The sequence below is a fragment of the Poeciliopsis prolifica genome, unplaced genomic scaffold (genome assembly GCF_027474105.1).
Source record: "Poeciliopsis prolifica strain line A6 unplaced genomic scaffold, Auburn_PproV2 SCAFFOLD005, whole genome shotgun sequence".
Lineage (NCBI taxonomy): Eukaryota > Metazoa > Chordata > Actinopteri > Cyprinodontiformes > Poeciliidae > Poeciliopsis > Poeciliopsis prolifica.
In genome coordinates this window covers 19,290,461-19,310,444 of record NW_026562380.1, presented here as the reverse complement: position 1 = coordinate 19,310,444, position 19,984 = coordinate 19,290,461, and the positions used below count along the sequence as shown (strand labels likewise).

At 44.4% G+C, this 19,984-nt stretch overlaps 1 protein-coding gene across 3 annotated transcripts in view; it reads right to left on the bottom strand.

The window, feature by feature from the left end:
* The window catches only part of birc6 (baculoviral IAP repeat containing 6), a 66,382-nt gene that overhangs the window by 35,184 nt on the left and 11,214 nt on the right, over positions 1–19,984 (bottom strand). Inside the window, exons 11-45 of one of the 3 annotated variants that reach the window (XM_055029219.1) lie at positions 18,492–18,641; positions 18,176–18,401; positions 17,682–17,842; positions 16,635–16,766; positions 16,205–16,336; positions 15,753–15,919; positions 15,321–15,454; positions 15,050–15,211; positions 14,122–14,253; positions 13,938–14,035; positions 13,713–13,860; positions 13,486–13,619; positions 12,141–12,287; positions 11,868–12,055; positions 11,139–11,447; positions 10,662–10,761; positions 10,305–10,519; positions 9,988–10,196; positions 9,459–9,811; positions 9,089–9,308; positions 8,398–8,534; positions 8,181–8,318; positions 7,742–7,869; positions 7,518–7,649; positions 7,181–7,396; positions 6,919–7,102; positions 5,285–5,488; positions 4,819–4,952; positions 4,225–4,378; positions 4,017–4,133; positions 2,042–2,202; positions 1,389–1,515; positions 1,165–1,275; positions 787–1,045; positions 145–716 (exon numbers count right to left, since the gene is read on the bottom strand). In XM_055029219.1, the coding sequence (XP_054885194.1) occupies positions 145–716; positions 787–1,045; positions 1,165–1,275; positions 1,389–1,515; positions 2,042–2,202; positions 4,017–4,133; positions 4,225–4,378; positions 4,819–4,952; positions 5,285–5,488; positions 6,919–7,102; positions 7,181–7,396; positions 7,518–7,649; positions 7,742–7,869; positions 8,181–8,318; positions 8,398–8,534; positions 9,089–9,308; positions 9,459–9,811; positions 9,988–10,196; positions 10,305–10,519; positions 10,662–10,761; positions 11,139–11,447; positions 11,868–12,055; positions 12,141–12,287; positions 13,486–13,619; positions 13,713–13,860; positions 13,938–14,035; positions 14,122–14,253; positions 15,050–15,211; positions 15,321–15,454; positions 15,753–15,919; positions 16,205–16,336; positions 16,635–16,766; positions 17,682–17,842; positions 18,176–18,401; positions 18,492–18,641 (6,291 nt within the window). The remainder of the gene's footprint in view (positions 1–144; positions 717–786; positions 1,046–1,164; positions 1,276–1,388; positions 1,516–2,041; positions 2,203–4,016; positions 4,134–4,224; positions 4,379–4,818; positions 4,953–5,284; positions 5,489–6,918; positions 7,103–7,180; positions 7,397–7,517; positions 7,650–7,741; positions 7,870–8,180; positions 8,319–8,397; positions 8,535–9,088; positions 9,309–9,458; positions 9,812–9,987; positions 10,197–10,304; positions 10,520–10,661; positions 10,762–11,138; positions 11,448–11,867; positions 12,056–12,140; positions 12,288–13,485; positions 13,620–13,712; positions 13,861–13,937; positions 14,036–14,121; positions 14,254–15,049; positions 15,212–15,320; positions 15,455–15,752; positions 15,920–16,204; positions 16,337–16,634; positions 16,767–17,681; positions 17,843–18,175; positions 18,402–18,491; positions 18,642–19,984) is intronic. The other 2 variants (XM_055029220.1, XM_055029221.1) reach the window with 2 other exon arrangements.

Sequence of the window (19,984 nt, the reverse complement as noted above, 5' to 3'; positions counted from 1 at the left end):
TACCTCAACTCAGATATCGGTAGTGAAATAACTGGATCGGTGCATCCCTAATAGAAAGCAAAACAAAGCAGGTGAAGATGCTGATCTAGTTTGACGAATCCGACAGAAAGTGAAAGTATTGGAATGACTGAATAGAAGTCTCACCGATGATCATCGCCATGGCACTGCTGTTGCACTGACCCAATGCTGACAAGATCTGGCTCATTATCTGCTGGTTAGCTAGCACCAGGTCAGCCACGCCAGCAGGGGGCCCGGGACTGGATGAAACTCCTCCCGCCACACTCTCCTTGCTTCCACAGACCTTCTCCTCATCTGAGACGCTGCTGTCGGCGGCACCGCTGCCAACCGGCGGCAGCCGCCCGCTGAACTCGCGGTCCCCTGACAGAGGAAGCTGCACCAGCACGTTCACCAGTTTCAGCAAGTTGAACATGAGCTGGTCGCGCGTAGTTTCCCCACACACGGCCTTGGCGTCTCCGGGTCGGATGATGTTGGCAAACAGACCTCCGAAGCAGGCGCGGGCCCCCACGGAGCTGTCAGAGCCGCTGCGGGACACCACCTTGTCTGAGCATGTGATGTAGTGGTGAACCAGGAACGTGATGGACTCCAGGACGGAGGAAATAGTGGACACAGAAACCACCTCAAAGTTCTGCTCTAGGGTAAAGTCCAGCAGCTTGACCTGGGCATCCAGAGGACCCTGGCCCGACTGGAACGGGCCCCTAGGGAGTCATCACAACCTGTCAGCTATACCTCTTAAACTCTGATTGAGCTGATTTGCCGGAAGCTCACCTCTCAGTGGACAGGATGTGGATGAGCTTCAGGAGGAACTCGCTGAACATCTGGGGGCAGGTGGAGGACAGGTGGACCTGCAGGCGGCTCAGGAACTCATGCATAGCCTGTGTGGCGGTGGGGCCCACCTGGGAGCTGTGCTGACTGGTCCCATTGGTGCTACTGCTGGACAGGAAGCGCACCAGCACATGGACAAGGGTGGGATCTGACACCATCTGTTGGGCCGTGCTGTCCTGGCAGTTCAGCACGCTGATGGAGGCTGGAGGCAGAAACAAGGCTTTAACACACACACACACACACACACACACACGCACGCACGCACGCACGCACGCACGCGCGCGCACGCACATCCTCCTGCATTGTGAGGGCCCCACTGACCAGAGGTGGGCATGTTGGTCATCAGGGTGAGGGAGTGTAGCACCAGGCACCATGTTCTCAGGGATGTGCTGGGGTACCAGGCCAGCACCGAGATGAAACTGCTGACAGAGGCTGCAGACACACACACACACACACATATAAATATATACATACGTATATATAAATATATACACTTACAGAAACAGTAAAGCAATCTGAGACGGCTGTGGGGTTTAAGAGTCCACCTTGGTTGAGCGGGATGGTGGGCACCCGGCTGGCGTTGAAGAGGAAAATATCTGATCCGCTGTCTTCGCTGCCACCAGAACCCGTGTTTAGACTGAGCGTTAGCCACAACTGCAGCAGCGACTCCAGCTAGGAGGAGAACACATACATTTCACCTGGCTGCTCCTTATTATAAACATTCACCAAGCCCATCGCTTCTCCAACTCGAATGATAAAAGATGGTGGAAAAATGCTGTCTCCGAGATTCCCCCAGTGCATTTTAAGACTGGTGGGTCACCAGGTTTAACTTTTGCCCCCACCAGGCTTAGCATTGCTAATTTGTTTTATTATAATTTTTTTTTAATGATAAGCTTTTTCTTAAGAATAATAGCTGGTGTTTCGCTATTAATCTTCTAGTCTTCCAATTATGCATAGCTATCAAGTGATATTTTAAAATTTCCTGTTAAATATAACCATGTGTTACCTCAAACATGGATGACTGCCCTATTGCCCCGAACACCAGGCTAGGAAACCCTGTATCTTGTTTATTAAACTCTGAAACCTGAAGAGGAACTTGTGGGACTACATTTCCCGAAAGATTCTCTACTTCAAATGACCTGAATAAACTGAGGTACCAGACAGGCAGCAGGGACAGAGCATCTTCAGAGTCAATCACCTGTACATGGTGGACCTGCAGCATGGAGAAAAGCTTGTTGAAGCAGTTACTCAGAATGGGAACAGAGGAGGGCTGGACGGTGGGGCCGCTGCAGGGTGGGGAGCCCCCGCTGTGGAATGCTCTGAGCAGGGAGTCATCGGTACCATTGGCAGGCTGAGTGACTGCAACACAAACACACAAAGTCTTCATGTAGTACACAGAGCATGGTGCCACACTGACACAACTATGGCTTCCTGTTTTTCCCCAGAGGAAAACATTTTAGCCTTCTGCTGTGTTTATAAGTAACAAAGATAAAGGGACAGTTATTTCCATGTGGGAAGAGTTGAAGTAATGAATAAGATCAAGATAAAATTCTCAACAAGTCTTTTCTTCTTCAGAGCCAGACTGCAAACAGAAAGTCAGCAGCAGCAGGTCAACAACAACAGGCATAACCCTGGGATCCAGCAACATCCAGCAAGATAATTTATTCATGAAACTTGAGAAACTACATTATACTAAAAAAAACAGCAGGGGCCCTGAGCTCTTTCCTCAACTATAGGGAACAACTTTATTTAAAAATACCTCAACTCCAAATGGAAATAAAATGGTTTTACTCCCACTTATCTAAGTTTACTCAACGAGTGATTATAGAGGATTATGATAATAGCTAAAGGTAGGAAGGATCTCCTTCAGCAGTCTGTATCACAGGGAATCGTAACCAAATCTGGGTTGTTCATGATGTTCTTCACTTTTGGAATCAACCCTCTTTGTCTTATCAGGTCATCTTCAGAACAGAACCAGAACCTTCTTTACCAGATTGTGGAGCCTTTCAAAGTCCCTGGTTCTGATGCTGCTGCCCCAACAGATTAGAACAGTGCTTCTCAAATAGTGGGGCGGGCCCCCTTTGGGGCGCGGTGCGATACTTGGGGGGGCGCGTGTGATCCTGGGGAACAGGCTTTTTTTTTTTGGCCGTACTAGTAGAAAGTAATTGCGCACAGTAGGCGGCAGTGGCGCTCTCATTGTTACTTCTGTCACGTTTGCGACAGTGCAACATTTTACGACTTACAAGACAACAGGTTTGCCTTGGTTAGCAGTGTTAAGTCAACAAAAAGCTCCGACTGCGTTCTGTCTATGGCCTCCGTTATTCAACAACCCCCAACATGAAAAAGTTTTTAACAGGGATGAAAAGAAAAGCGGAGAGAGACAAAGATAATGAGACAACAGAAAGTCAACCGAAAGCTAAGAAGAGGAAATACGACAAATCTTATTTAGCGCTTGGCTTCACTGTGACTACAGTTGGAGAAGAGGAAAGACCGGTGTGTTTACTGTGTCTAAAAATGCTCGCAGCGGACAGCATGAAGCCAAATAAATTAGTGCGTCACTTAAATACGTTACATCCCAATCACGCCGATAAGCCGCTAGAGTTTTTTCAGCGAAAACGTGCTGAATATTGCCAACAGTCATCCCGCTTTGTGAAGGCTACTTCAGTAAACCATCGAGCGCTGCTAGCATCATATAAGGTGGCGTACCAAATTGCGCAGTGCAAAAAGCCCCACACCATAGCAGAGGAGCTGATACTGCCTGCAGCAGTAGACATGGATTTATTTATTTTTAATTTCAGGCATTGATGCACTTAAAATCTTTTCTGTTGCAGACTTAAAACACAATTTAATAAAGTTATTCTTTGTAAGTTTGACCATATGTCTTTCTTTTTTTCTTTAATGTTAATAAGGAAAAATGTTATGCAGAGATGGATAGTCACGGTGGGGAGTGGGGGGCGCGAATAGTTTTCTTCTTGCTAGGGGGGGGCGTAACGGAAAATAATTGAGAAGCACTGGATTAGAAGATTCTCTACAGACTTATAGAAGATCTGAAGTACCCTGCCGAAAACACTAAATACTCAAAGCTTCCTCACAACCAGTTTGCTCTGTTGAAATCTAATAAAATAGTAAAAAAAAAAAAAAAAAAAAAAAAAAAACAAGATTGTGCTTCTTACTTGTAGATGAACTGGAACTGAGAGCCTGTAGAATGGAGTCAGCCTGTAAAGTTGCCATCATTTTCAGCATCAGTTCAGCTTGCTGCTCCAGGCCAACTTCAAGTCGGGCATCCAGCGCTGTGAAACGAGAGGCCGAGCATTTAGCCTAATTGTGGATGGAAGCTATTATGACAAGTAAAATCGATGCTGAACAAAAGGAGAGGTTCACCTTGAGACACAGAGACCGACACACACTGAGAGGCTGGCTTTTCAGGGGCAACCAAAGGTTTGGATACCGGAATCCCAACCCCTCCGATGTAAGGGTTGTACCCATATGTTCCATAGTCAGCACCCCAGTAGTCATACCAGGTGCTGCTTATAGGCTGAGAGTAGATAAAACAAATAAAAAAAACACACAAGGACATTACTCGCAAATACAACGTAACAACAACTGATTCAAGTCATCACTGGACAGCTGGAGCTGAACAGCACTTCAACCAGAAGAATGTAATTTTACTGAAATGTCATATTCTGCAATGCAAATAAGAAAGGAAGGACAACACTAAGAAAGGACAACAAATAATGGAATTGGGAATAATATCTTGAAGAACAAATATTTTCCCAATCTTTTATTTGTTTATGCTTTCGTACCCAGACTTCTAAAAATATTACAATTAAATCTGATACTTTTCTAAATGACAGTCTTGGATATGTCATTTCAAGGTTAACTGATGGGCAAATAAGGAACCTCTGGCATTTTAAGCTTTTACACTGATAACAGGTGAAAGAATGTGAAAGAACAAAAGTCATAGAATCAACATACCTTAAATACTTTGGCAGCGAGAGGATCTTTTTCCAAATCAATATCTAAAGGATCAATATCAACATCCATGAGGTCTTGCAGCAAGTCAAAGTCTATGTCTTTATCTTTTTCCAAAGATGACAGAGGTGGAGCACCTGTGGATAATAAAAAGATCTTTAGTATTACTAGGTTAATGCGAGAAAACATTGAAGCAAGAGACACTTTGAGCCGCTTTCAACAGCAACACAGCAAATACTGCAGGACAAAGACTCTGTCCAGCAAACCTAACTGAATACTGTTAGGTTTGTCATAGTAACAAGCTCAATCTAAAGTAAGTGATAAGCTCACATTTATGGTATTTACAGTATAGTATAGTAAAGTGGAAAATGTATTCCAAAACTTTTCAAAGTGCAATAACAAAATATCAGGGTTTTAGAGTAATACTGCTGTGGGATGTGTGGTGAATGGATAGAGGGACCAAACATACTCTGGAACACGGTGGAGGTCCCTGTGGTCCCTGCGATGATGTCTGGCACCAGCGCTTCATCGATGGTCTCCACCAGGGGAATGGTGGAAGGCTGGGCCAAAGAGTCGTCTGAGTCTGCCATGGCTGAGGAAGATGACGCTCCTGCCTCCTCACCCACAACCACCTCTTCCATGGGATCCAGAGAGCCCGGAGACATCAGTTCACCTTGGGTCAGAACGACAAGGTCAGAAGCTGAACCCACTTCATACCCTGAGCTGAGAAAACCCTCATCATCTCTGCTCCAAACCGTCGGCAAATCATGGTTAACTTAGAAAGATGACAGAGAACTGCTTTACCACTCGACCGCCTCTAACCGGTACAAGCTTTCCCCTCAATTGAAGTCTGTTCCTTGTTGTTGAGGGTGGGTCGTGAGCGCGCAGCAGCTGTTTTCAATTCTCTACTGATGTCTGCAGCAACACTCAGCAAAGGAGAACCTCAAGGTTGTAGTTCTGGGCTCAGATAAACCCAGATATTTCATTTTGTCCTTTAGATTTTCATTACTAGCCTAAACATAATGGTAAAGACTCAGATCAGTCGATTATTCTTGCTGTACGTTAATATGATTACATTCCGGCACTTTATTTTTTTTAAATGCACAAAATTTTGGATTTGCAGTCAAAAGATGTAAACCACTAGCCATGCCTGAACCTTTTTTCTTTAAGCTGAAGGAAAAGGAAAATTTACAACACCAGCTAATATTATGTAGTTCTGATGTCTCACATTGTCCACAGAAAAGCGCAGCCTGTCAGAAAGCTGACCAGCTGCTCCATTTCTCTGTTTTTTATGACAGCCTTTCTTAAGATGAACTAGCTGCTAGCAGAGCTGCTAAATCAACATCATTCTGCTTCAAAACTTAGCACATGTAGTCCTGGCGCTGACTGTTATTAAAATCATAACTGTTCCTCCATACTGAGAAGCTCTCTGATAGCAGCTGACATATCTGTGCTCCACAGCTAAACTTTAAAGTTGTTTTAGAGTTTTCAGAAACGTAAATGACGAGTCAACCAATGAATGCGATCAGTTGTCAATCAAAAGGTTTCAGTGCCGTACCTTGATTGATCCTGCTAGTACTACCCCTAGAGCAGGTACTGAAATCTGAGAACAGCCGGGCTGAGCTGCCCCGGATTTGCTAATGGAAAACGAATTTGGCCAAGGCTGTATCACTTAGAGGTGGGCTAGTGGCTTTAGCTTCCAAACACAACAAGCAACAAGAAAGGCAGGTGTTTGCACATTTAAGCTTTAACTCATTATGTCGACCTCTTGACAGCTAAGACCAATGGAAATCATTGTCGGCGAACAGTTCTTTCCCCTCCAGCAGGAAAATGGGAGGTGAGATCCTGCGCTGCAACGTGTCTATATCAGTGTGTTCAATCAGAGTTGTTTCACTTGTTAAAAATCATTTGGTGCCAAGACAAATGTTCTGAATTTAGATCAGAAGAATGGGTGGGGTCTTTCCCATAATGAGACATCTCAGTCAATCCGTGATTAGCTTACGAAATCTTACGTTTTTATTTTCGTTTCCACCGTTCCAGCAACTCATGCAACAACTGAGTCAATTGGATAAAAAGTAGGGGTCATAACCAGATGAAACAGACCTGCCAGGATGTCCTGGAGCATGCATGTGAGGGAGTACTGTGCCCAGGCCCCTCCCCAGGAGATGTCTCCTCGATTGAAGTCTGTTCCTACAAGCAGTAGCAGAAGGCGTTCCAGCTGCTGTTCAGACACCACCTCACACAGATGGATTGTAGGTCTTGTGGCATTAGCTATCCTAGCAAGTACCTGCAGAGACAGCAACACTAGTCACATGTCTATACAGAGAACATTTCGAAGATCTGGGCCTTTATTTCAGACGAATACCTTGCAGACAAAAAGCAACAGATCCGCATGGCAAGTAAAGTCCATAGAGAGCAAAAACAGGGCGAGTTTCTGCACTACAGAGATGCAGCGTTCATGGGACAGAGTGAAGGGCAAAGGTTCTACTTCTGGGGCTTCTTTGGCTGTTGTGGACTCTGCATCCAGTGTGGAGCGAGGCCATTCAGCTGTCCGTCTCAGACGGATCAGGTCTTTAAAGTGCTGAGAGAGGGAAACGAAGCCAAAGGCAATTAAACATACAGTTAAAGAATCTGTCACTGCAGTAGTCTCTGACTATTGTTCATTAGTGACATCTGATGTTAAAAGTCTGGCAGGTTCTCACCTTAGATGTAGCTTGTTTGAGTTTGGCCTGTTCCACTAGCAGTTTGTATGAGGATCCTTTGTTGCTTTGGATTTTCTCCTTCTCTATTTGCTCAACCAAAGCCTTCTGTTTGGCTTTCAATAGATTTAACTGCTGCAATAAAGCAGGCACAATTAAAACAAACACTGCAGATACATTCCTGTAAGGATCCTGAGTATTCTGGCTTTGGACTTAAACATGTTTACCTGCTTGTGATGAACGAGCTGCTTGCGAAGCTTCCGTGAGTACAGCCGATCCAGGCTGCTGCTGCCTTTAGCTGTCCTGTTGGAGTTCTGAGACTGGAGCGTGTTGTTGATAAAACTCCACTGAATCCCTGAGGAACAGAAGAACAAAACATTACAAAAGGAAAGAAAAGAACTGTGTGAGCAAGCTATCCTTACAGGAGCAAGTCCTACCCTAACAAACAAAACATGATTTCCTCTGAAGGATGGACATGGGTAATAACTGGGCCTGTCACAACAAAAAATTTTGCTGGATGATAAATTGTCCCAAACGTTATTGCGATAAACAATGATGTTGCTGTTCTGAGATCATTTTCAAGTAGAGTACTGGTAAAAATGGCATGATAATGCAAGAGCTGAAAGCTGAAAAAATGAAAAATGAAAAAGGCATCATGTCTTTTACCTGTTACAGGCCGGTCCCTTTCCTTCCCTCCAAGGTTCTTCTTCGCCCCTGAGGCTTCATCTTCAATGCTGGCTACATAGTCCAAGAGTCTTGAAACCAACATCACCACCCAGCTGATCATGGGAATATCCAATATCCCTGGAGGAAACGGACTCATTTTTGTAACTAATTCTGCATGTTTTGATGACTGTGTCAATATGTGCTGCACTGGGTTTACCTTCAGTCCTGCGCTGGGAAGCAGCCTGTGGTTGCTGCAGAGGGGATAGCAAACTGTCTAACAGGTTCAGGAGACCTTCCAACACCCCACTGTTACTCAGGGATCTTTGGCCAATGCAGGACAGGAGCATGAATACTCTGCAAAAACGAGAGAGGCTTCAGTCCCAGCAAACAGCAGCAGAATAGAACAGAAACATGTCCGTAATTGTCCCTTAGTGGGGAAATTCAGGTGTACCAGCCACAAAGTGACAACTCCAAGAATGTAAGTTCACACACAGTGTATCTCCACTTATAAGGAGAGATTGTTTAATGGTTACAACAGTATATAAAAACATTAGTAATTTTTGTGTGATTTTGTGTGTTCTACTATTATCTGGAAAACTATAAATAGGATTTTAGAAATATGCACTCTAAATTTGCAGGTTTATAATATATAATGAATGTGTCCACAGCAACATAAATTGGAAACCACGAACAGAAAAACTAGTTTGGAAACAAAATACACAAATTTATTTGCTGCTGCAGACCTACAGAGGATGCTGATCAGTAACGCCCAGGGTTCACTCCAACTACTCAAACTAAAACTTCATGTCTTTGTGGAAGTTAAGTGTAAAAGACTCAGAACTCATTAGAGCTCAAATTGTGGCAACTTGTAGGACAAAGGCAGAGAAGTGGCTCCCGTGTCGTCCTACCTGTCCTGGGGAAAGATAAGCAGCTGCTCAGAGTTGTAGAGCTCCTGCAGGACGTTGGAGAGGAACTGGCCCCACCAGCGCTCACCCCCACACAGCTGCACCAACAGCAGTCCAGCATGAAGACGGATTTTCGGCGTTCCGCTGATGCAGAGATGTTTAAAAAGCTCTTCACAGGCCTGGGCGTGGAAGGTGTTCTGGAGCACCGAAGGGACAGAGTGTCCTGACAGCACAGACACACAAATCAATGAATCAAGTGTGCAAACCATGTAAAACATCCATAATACCATGTATTATTTCCGTAATATTTCTGTTCAGGGTTGGACGGTATCACGTGTCCGGTGTAAATCACAGTCAGTGCTCCACGCCTCACCGTTATTGGAGTGCAGAAGGCTGAGGAGCGTGTCCAGCAGGTAACGGATGATTGTCCTGAGCTGCTCAGTGGAGGAGCTGTGGACCAGCCCCTGGGCCTCCGGGTCACAGGCCCGGGGCAGAGACTTGCGGCTGGCACCCAGAGACACCCGCAGCCTTTGGACGGCATGGTGGGCCAGGTTGAGCTGCAGCTGCAGCTGGATGCAGTCCTGATAGGCTGAGAAGACCCGCTGGTCCTCTTCTACCACCTTGTCTGGTTTCCGTAGGAAATACTGGGCATTATTGGCGCTGTTAAGAGGTGGAAGGTCGATGTTCTGAAGAAGAGTCTCCAATCGATGGCAAGCTAGATTGTACCTGGAGAACAAAGCAGAGGACATTAACCCTGAAGAACAGCACTAATTACCTCCACCATTTCTGATGCTATTTAATGTTTGACATCTTTGGTGACAACTGAATCTGACCAACACCACACATTTCCATCTGGTTCTCTTAACAGCTGATAATCTGTCCTGACCCTCTCCATGAATCACCTGCACTGGATGTCCTCCTGCAGAGCCACCATCATGGTCAGATGTTGATCCACATCTGGCTGACTGGCAGCCTCACTATCTCCCCGCAGAGGGTCATGCATCAGTTTCAGCTCACTCTCCCATGGCAGGATGTACGTATGGCCGTAGAAGAAGCCTAACGGGATCTTTGCTCGCGCGCTGGTGCTGCCGTAGCGTCCGATCACAGTGATCTGAAGGAACAGCTTGGATGCATTAAATGGCTTTTGGGACCAATGGGGTGCAAGCGCTGGGTGGAATCACATGCCCCACAATTCTCGCCAGAATATAGAGAATCTGACCTTCATAAATCTGCAGACGGGTGGTGGCAGCAGGTCGTGCAGAATGAGCGAATGGGTGCTGATGTCAGTGGCCACCACCAGTCTGCGTCCGTCCAACTCCTCCCCCAGCGTCCAGATGTCGATGGACAGAGACGCCAGGTCTCCGCAGGTAGGAATTAGAGCGTCAGTCAGCAGAACGGGGCGGCCGAAGTCCAGGGTGACGTACCGTCGAGCTCCTGCATAGAAACACACAATAAGACTGGTTATTACATCACAAACTGTGTTTTGTCAAGGACATATCATCCACTAAACTTAGCAATAACAAATAAAGTAATAACTTGTATGTCGTATGCAAGTACAGTAGTGAACATCACATACCAGAGTGCATCCGCTCTATGATTATAGACTGGTGTGGAGGAGGCTGCAGGAAGTGAGATGCCTGAGAAATAGCCAGAGCCAGCCCACTGCCCATGGGACTCTGCAACACAAAACCCTTTGAGTTCAATGCAAACCAGCATCTTTACTTTGTTTTAAACAAGCAGCCTAAGAGAAGAGCAGCAGCTTCCCTTCCATTTACAACTGTGTAAAAAAACATTCCTGATACTCCAATAATGTTGTAAACACACAATTTTGCAATTGCTGCATTTCTGTTAAATAAGTAAAGTAATCAAAAATCACACTTCACATCATAGAAGCCGCTAAAAATTACAGATGTAAACACTAACATGAGATACATCTATATTTTCAGCCATGTCAATAACATTCATCACCAGCAATCAAAGGAGACATCAGCAAGATTCTGAGCTCTTCAAATCAAAACTGAAACTGATGTGACGTTCAGCCCAGATTACTGACCGGCTTGGCTTTCTGCGTGTTCTTGTGCGCAGCCATGTTGACGGGCCCCTGGTCCATCATGGGCCCAGGGAACAGGTGAGCCAGTTCTGCACTGAAGGCTGCAGACACCGCCTCGTTGGGTGGTGTGAGGGGAGGAGTCATGAAGAGGGGCGTGGTTTTCGGTGTTGGTGGGATGACGTCGGAGGGGTGAATGAAGAAGCCCGGGGCGGAGGAATTGGAAGGCACAGAGTTACTCATGGGTCCAACCCCAGAAGCCACAGCGGCAGCAGCAGAGGTGGTCTGATGAAGCTTGGCCTCCAGCTTTGCTTTCTGCTTCAGCAAAAACATCAGATTTAATCATAAAACAAAACGACTGGGAAGTAGTTTGACTCCACTTTCAGCAGGGATTAAAAGGGCAGTGTTACATATATTTCAAGCACATGATGCCATTTTATAGCCCAGTCAAGCAACTATGCTGCCTTCAGTTACAAAAATTACATATATATCTACCTATAGTGACACCAGGTCTTTGATAATTACTAGCTAGTCTGAAGGAGCTGAGTGGAGGAGTCTTTCACAACTGATGTGAGACTAAAGGGTTTCTCAAACATGAATACATCAATGAAAGAATCAAGGCAACTCATGACGTAAAGCTCAAAAATGCTGATTTCACATAAAATTGCCCCTTTAATGACTTCCAACCACGGATGTCGTGCATCGGCATGGGTGTAAATCTGATGAGAATTTCACCTGCTGCTGGAGCTTCAGCAACTGCTGCTGTTTCTCCTGCAGCACCTGCAGCTGCTGCTCAGCTGAGACCATGGCATGTGACAGGGACTGCAGGGCTACCTGAGCTGCAGAACTCAGAGCTGTTGAAGCTTCTCCGACCGTCCCTGTTGACAGGCCGCCCATCGCCGGAGTCACACCAAACGTACTCACTGGATTTAAAAACAACACATTCAGCAGACGAAAGCCGACACCACACCCTGAATCAAAGTTTGGTAAAAAGTGAGGAAGACCTACCAGTGAACATGCTGGCATCATCTCGCTCCACCCGTGTGCCATCACTAGTGGATATGCAGGTAAAGTGCAAGGGCTCCACCTCCAGGAGTCCAGTCAGTGCGGTGAAGCTGCCCTCTGCCGCAGCAGAACTGCTCACTTTCCCATTCCCTGCAAAACAGTCCACACCAAAAGTCATGCAACATCCTCCTGTCTCCTTTAGTTAAATCGGGCTTTTGCTAATTTTATTTGAACACAATAGATGAAAATCAACCGTTTTTATGACTGGAACGTACACTCACCAGCCACTTCATTAGGTACACCTGTTCTACTGTTTATTCACGCAAATGTCGAATCATCAAGTCACATGGCAGCGACTCAATGCATTTCGGCATGTAGACATAGCCAAGATGATTTGCTGCCGTCCAAACTGAGCATCAGAATGTAGAAGGAAGGTGATTTAAGTGACTTTGAACTTGGCATGGTTGTTGCTACCAGACAGGCCGGTCTGAGTATTTCAGAAAAGCTGAGTTACGCTATCGATCAATGCTCGCCAGCTGCCATGGCAACCCTTGCTACTTCAAATCTGACTCGCCATCAGGCGAGTGGGGGAACAGAGGTGGAGAAGGACGCAGTGCTGGCACAAAAAAGCAAATGCACCCAGTACAACACTTGTATTCTATTGGCTGAGTGGTTGCCAGGCGACGGTACTTTTCTGTTCCAAGTGTGAGCAGAAAATGTTTCGCAACCCAGCAGACAGACAAGTTTTGAGTGCAGGAAGAAAGGTTTGAGAAAGCACAGTGAATATTTTAAAGAGAGCAGAAGTTTTGAGTACAAGCATTACAGGTTCTGAGAAGTGAGACATGAAGTCCTGCTTTCACAATGAAAAAATAAGCACTAGTTTCAGAAGTTTGAACAAAAGACAGGAAATCCTGCTTTCAGACTGAAATTGTGTGCTCTCAGATAATGGCAGAAAAATCTCCCTATAAGACAACAAATCTGCGGTAACTGCATAATGCTATCATGTCAATATGGACCAATCTCTGAGGAGTATTTCCAGTACCTTGTTGGATCTCTACCATGAAGGATTAAGGCAGTTCTGGAGCCAAAAGGGGGTCCAAACCGGTGCAAGCAAGGTGTACCTAATAAAGTGGCCAGTGGGTGTATGATTCCCAGTCACATGTTAAAATGTGGAGGAGAACCATCAGGAAGCTCTAGAGCCATACAGAAGACGACAACTTTAAAAGTACATGTTGAACTAATCATAATCACTAACATACAAGTAACTTTTCAATGAGATATAGTAGTTTGTTTTGACTCAACAATTACTTAACGTTGATGAAAAAGAGTTCAGTAAAAAAACTTCTACCTGAGAGAATTTCAGAGAGGTCGATCTCATCAGACTGGACTCCGATGCTGCTGTTGAAGGCGTTCTTGCAGGAGGAGCCGCTGACCTCCAGGTCAAACAGCACCGGGTCAAATGGAGAGCTGTATAGACCGTACCTGAGGGGACGTAAAACGGTCCACATAAAACCAAGCTAAGCAGTGGAAGCGTTTCTTAACTGTGGAGCGGCTCTGGGGCGAGTCGGACCGTACCTGGTTTGCAGCAGAGCTTCCAGAGGGGTGAGGCGGTCCTGCAGCTGTCGAGAGATGGTGGTGAGCAGGGAGGCACATGCTGTGCTGCAGCCTGCCAGATCTTCCTCCTTCACGTAGTTCAGCAGTACAAAGTACCAAAACACAGAGCCTGTCCAAAAACACGAAGGATGAAATAAAAGTACAACAGGTGGGGGTGGGGCTCTGCCAGCATGCTCAGTTACTCACCACCAGTTGCTGCGGCAGGCAAGTAGGCCATATTATCCAGCAGAGCCTTCAGCAGGCTGGTGCCAAACCCCTGCTGACTTGGCTCTCCTTTCCCATTGCTGGATGAAGAGACAGAAAACAATGGTTGCCATAGAAACCGCAGAGTCCAGTCCCCACAAACGGACTTCTATTACAGGTTTCTTACCTAATACAAAGTGCAAGAAATCGAGCACATTTGTGGGCTATGCTGCGGCCCACTTCAAAGAAACAGACCCTGACGATGTCAGTTAACCGGCTCCTGGTTTTGGCCAGCAGGCCCTCCTTTCCTTCCCTGATGCTGAAAAAGAGAGAAAGCAGGACACTTCAGATTGAAGTCCTACAGGATTAAAGAAAATTGATGAGTAGAAGTGTAATGATACCAGACCTAGGCTTGTTGCAATAAGCAATAAATTAATTCCATGATCAATTAAGATGAGCTCAATAAATTTCATTTCTGCAATTTCTCATTTTTCTCTTTTCTCTCCATTAAAAACTGGATGGTAAAAGTCTTCGGCAATGTGGTTTGGTCTTAACCATCGCTTCTTTTTTTTTAAAGGACAATTTTGTTTACAGAGAGATAATTCATTTTATTTGTTGTTCCTGTAGTTTTGTTTGTTTATTTTGGCTATTTAAAATGTCTTTCAATTCCACTGTTAAATGAAGTTGATTTGCGATGAATATCATCGTTCATCAAAGTTTTCTGGGACAATTTATCGTCCAGCAAACTTTATTATCATGACAGGCCTAATCAGACCACCACAACGTAGCAGTTTGTGTAATCAATTTGTATAATAAACTATACTTGTCACACTGTTTGTTTGACTAGGATGAACTGGAATGTGTTGGTGATTGAGTTAAAGCGAGCGCCTCACTTTGGTCTGTTATAAACTCCACATTAGAAGACTTGTGTTTTAAATCTGGCTGTAGTTTTTGCTGCCAGTCCACTTTAAACACCTGGTGTGGTTTGGAAGCACTATCAGGAAGTAATAAAATATAACTAAAGGAGGAATACTTAGCTTCCTTCAAATTATTTGATTGTCTCGTCTGGTTTCATCGTTACACTCCTACTTGATCGCCATTTGTTTGAGGCTTGCCTGCAAGGTCCGTTGGAGAACACCCCCGCCAGCCAGCAGAGGATGTCGAGAATCAGGCTCTGAGCATGCTCATTGGCTGGGTTGCCGTCTAACTGATGGCACAACACATCCAGTAACTTCTCATGAAAGTCTGGGAACTGCAGCATGGCACAGCGCTGCACCCTGAAAAGCACAGACATCTATTAACCTGGGAGAAAACACCCAGACGCTAATGCTAAGACAAATATACTTCCAGTAGGTGGTTTTATGTTCAACATGACATTGGGCACACCTCTCTTTGGGCACTGATGTCTTCTTGAACTTTCTGATTGTGACTGAAACTTCCTGCAGCAGGTCGCAGCCTCGCAAGTTCTCCACCTTCTTTGACTGCGCTGATCCCTCCGTCTTCCCCGTAGCAGCTCTCTCCTATGTTACATCATCAATAAATCAACCGCTGATGAGGACTTCACCTGAAGACTTCACCTGAAGTCACATGCTGCAGTTTTAAAAACTTAACAGTTCTGACATGGCAGCTTTTGTGAGATCTGCCCACCTCATAACAGAGCTCTGCACCAGTTTCATTAAATAATTTAAATAGAATCATACCTCAAGCAAGTCTATGCTAAAGATTGTAAAACTGTTCTTAAAAATGAGCCACATCTGGAGTTATAGAAGCTGGAAAAGAATCACCCGAGAGTTTAACTACCAGCAGAGAAAGTTTCACCTTGGAGGCCTGGGTCTGCTGCAGCAGGGAGGACAATGAGTGAGCTTTGGAGCTCTGAGGCTTGGCGCTGGGCATCCTCAACACGGGCCTCGGGCTCTCTTCCATGCTACTGTCGCTCACCGCTTTGATGTGAACCAGGAAGGAGCGGTACTTCCCTCCCGCCATGCCTGCAGCGCAAACACGTATTTAACAGGAAGAACGCCTCAGCTGTGACGTCACATTTTGTTAGAAGACATTCCGTGGATGTGGAGACAACTTAACACTTCTAACAAACACACATAGAAACATACTCTACTGCACTCCAGGAGAGAGCAACCAAGCATAGAAGAGAAAACACTTCAAAAAATCCAACCAGTGTTTGCTCTGTGGTTGCTATCTTTAGCATCTATCAGCTGTTTATCTCACTGAACTGGAAAGACAGGTTTCAGTTGAAAGCAGCAGATTGTGTTTACCTCTGACCAGCTTGGGGCTGGTGAGGCTCAGCATGCCAGAGTGACCAGAAAGATCCAGCCCACTGGCCAACCACACCGGCCCACACAAAATATCCTCCTTATGGTCCTCAAGGAATGGACACAGCACTGATCCTGCAAAAGACAAACAGAACCACTGAATCACTTAGAGGCTTTAACAGCTTCAGCAACCTGAACTCCAGCTGAGAGATGAGGAGGAAAACAGTTTGGTCTTTGATTCAGCAGAGTTTAAAGCACAAGATTTACTCACTAGACTCAACTGGATTAAAATACACCTTTATGAGGCTCCACCTGGTTACTTTAAAACCTCATGAACAAGTAGGAAAAGTTCAATGGACTGATGTTTTCCTGAAGTATGACCTGTAGGGAGATAATAAACTTCTTCATCTTGAATTTTACAGTCGCTTCTCACCTGATGTCTCCTCAATGTCCATGAAGTGGATGTCTTCTGCGAAGTCCGGCAGAAGAGGCTGGCTGATCTTCTCCCCATTGGTCTGCAGGACATTTGAGAGAGGAAAAGCGATCTGTCTGTCCACCGCTGCATCTGCAGAACAAAATAAATCATAAATTGATTGGTTTAATCCTACTGTACTGGGTGCTCATCCTCATATGGCACGATAGACTTTAAGGCTGGTCAAGTTCAACTTTTGTCCATATTTATGTTCTCAAAGCTTTTTGAGGATCAACATAGCAATGGTGGTGTGCTAGGTTTTTCTGTGTTGGTTGTTCAAAGAAACAATGTGTTAAGCTTAAAAGTCGATCTAAAGCTTCTGTGCAGAAGGAAGACTTGCCTTTCAAATGGAAGGAAAAGTCTATCAGAGACCTCATAGTGATGGATCCACATTGGTTTTGCAGAATTTCAATAAGTCAGAAAAGTCAAGACAGTAGAAGCACAAGAAAAGTGACAAACGTTGCAGGTCTCTACAGCGCGGCCTGAAGTAGACGGCACCTATCCAGACGAGGAAAAGAACTCCAGCAATGAGACTGTGAAGTGCTTAGCTGACTCCCAGTGAATTGAAATAACAGTCAATTCACTGATGTGGAAACAGTTTACATTCTAAGACAAAATCATGTATTAGCAACACATAATGTGTAGACTTGCACTGCTCAGCAATGTTGATCTGAACAGATTGTTACCATTTTGATGTGGAGTAATCTCTTAACAAATAAGTCACTCCACATAATTAGTGACTATATAAATGAGTGTATGAAATACTTTTATTTCACTTCATTAATAAGTCACTACAACACAAACAGTTCTTGCAACAGTTCATTCAATAACTAAGAGAATTATATAGGGTTACCAATATATTAAACTGTTCAGAAACAGGAAAGAAGTGTAAACTAATAATCTATGCCCTCTTTTTCATCAAATATGATGATTGTCATTATTTTATTACTGAGTGTCCCTATTCTCCCACACAGTAAAGACATTTACAGGGAATGTGCGCTGGCTCACCGCTGACTTTTCCCAGCCCTGGTGCTTTGTTCTTCAGTAAAGTGACTTGGATCTGAGGAATGTTGACAATGTTGGGATTCAAGACAAATTTGAAGTCCACATGGCCCACCATGCATGCTTTAGGCAGCACCAGTTCAAACACATGCTCATCCCAGCTGGAGCTGAAAAACACATCATCATCATTAGAAACAGAAAGTCAATTTCCTTAATTGTTTTAAACTTTGACATTTTTTTCTGTGTAAAACACGTTTCCCAAAAGAGCATTTGGTTCTAACGGATTAATTTGTGGTTCTTTCGATATTTGAAGCCAGTTTCACAATTAGTGCAATCCAATAAAATAAAATACATGAAAAAATTGAAATCGCTTTAGATTTGTGGAAGAACATCTGTTGCAAAGGTTCTCCATTATATTAAACCGTTCAGTTTAAAACCAGCTGTTGGTAGCAGCCCTGATTGACGTGAGAGATTTGTGAAAAAGTTGCTTGAAAAGCCACCTGTAACTCTGGAGCTTCCACGTGCGGGTGTGTTGGGCTGCATCGCCATGGTGCTGCTGATGAAGGTGCTGTGGGTGGCGTCGCTGCTGCTGCTCCTGCTGCACCTCCACCCAGCATGGTGGAACGGTGGCCGAGAAACGCGGCGTCAACGTTTCAAACCGGGTCAACTCCATCAACGACGCCAGACTCTCAGTGGTCAGAGGTTGGTCCACTAGGAGGTCCACTCCTGCACAAAGGCCATTTTATAATAATAATAATAATGCATGACATGGTTTTGTTTAAAAACTGATGCAGTGTTTTATGGTCCCTCTCCTACCTGTGATTCCAGGGCTGGACGGGTTGGAGGAGGGCTTTGCCCCCTCAAGCAGCGGCTCAGCCCCTTTAGAAAGGGGGCCATCTATAAACATGTCTCCATCATCCCCATCATCACAAACTCCTCCAATTTGAAGGAAATGAAGTTCTCCACCTTCAAAGACAAACGATGACCATGTCATAAAAACATCTTAAGGAATGAAAAAAAATCTACCAAGACTTGGTTAAACTTACCAATTAAATCATTTCTGTTGACTTTAGCCAACAAGGAACTAATGAACTAAATGGTTGAAACCAGCAGCACAACAATCCCACTTGTCTATTTATGACACAGTACTGCTGACCTATCCAGTTCTGTTCACAATACCCCTGGACATAAACAGTAACTATGTAGAAAGGTTTAGTTTATGTTTTGGAGCTTGATCTGTAGCATTGTCCAAAATCAGTCACAAAGTAACAACATATAACATCCTGGAACATTTCAGGAACTTGAGTTATGCTAACATGACATACTTAATTATTCAAATTCAAATCACAAAATAGACCTGGCCACCTGTGAAGTGTCTTTCACAGCTGAGCGAGCATTTATGGAATTAACATATTTTTTAATTATTTTTGGATGAACAGTAAATGGCTATATTGTCAATTTAAAAAAAACAACAATTACAACATCCTTAATTAATCTCTGGTAAAACTGGAAAAATTTTATATTTACATATAAAATATTTTAGGATACTGATGCACTATAGGTCTGCTGTGATGACTGGGAGTATTTTCACAAACTCCCTCACAATTTTGTACAGATTGCAGTGGAACAGCAATATGTGGAAAACAGCTAATTTTAAGCTTAAAAAATGCATAGATTGGATTTTTGAAGGCTAAATCTGGGCTACACTGCAATATTGAAGTTCGGTTTTGGGGCGAGAGCAAAAGAGAAACATTTTCTACCCCTTTGCTCTAAACTGAGAAACCAAACAATCAAATTATGAGGTCTTTAAAAACAATGACCTATAAAAACCTAGACTGGCCACTGCATACACAATTATCATTTCCCTTCAGTGCTCCATCTGGGATTTTTCCCACTGAATTTGATTCCTATGGCAGAATTTTAACTAGACTGATAAGTGAAGAAAAGGAGGAGTTCTGAACAATTACGTACATATTTTAGAATTGTAGTCTGTGTTGAGTGTTAGTAATGGCAGCGGACGAGGTGACAGAAGTCATTCGGTCTGTGTTGGTCACGCTTCCAAATATTGAACAATTAATGTTGGACCAACAGGAATGTTTAAGGCATTATACTGCCGGCAAACAATATAGTTTGACTCAGTACTTCTCTCTTCGCAGTGGGAGATAGTTGGTTACAGCCCACACTATTTCACAGAGCTGGCATGCTACATATATAAATATCACAACCAGACATTAGCAAATGGGTAAAATCTGACATGGACATGAAGCAAAGCATAGAACAAGGGACTGGTTTCCCAATATGATAGAGGA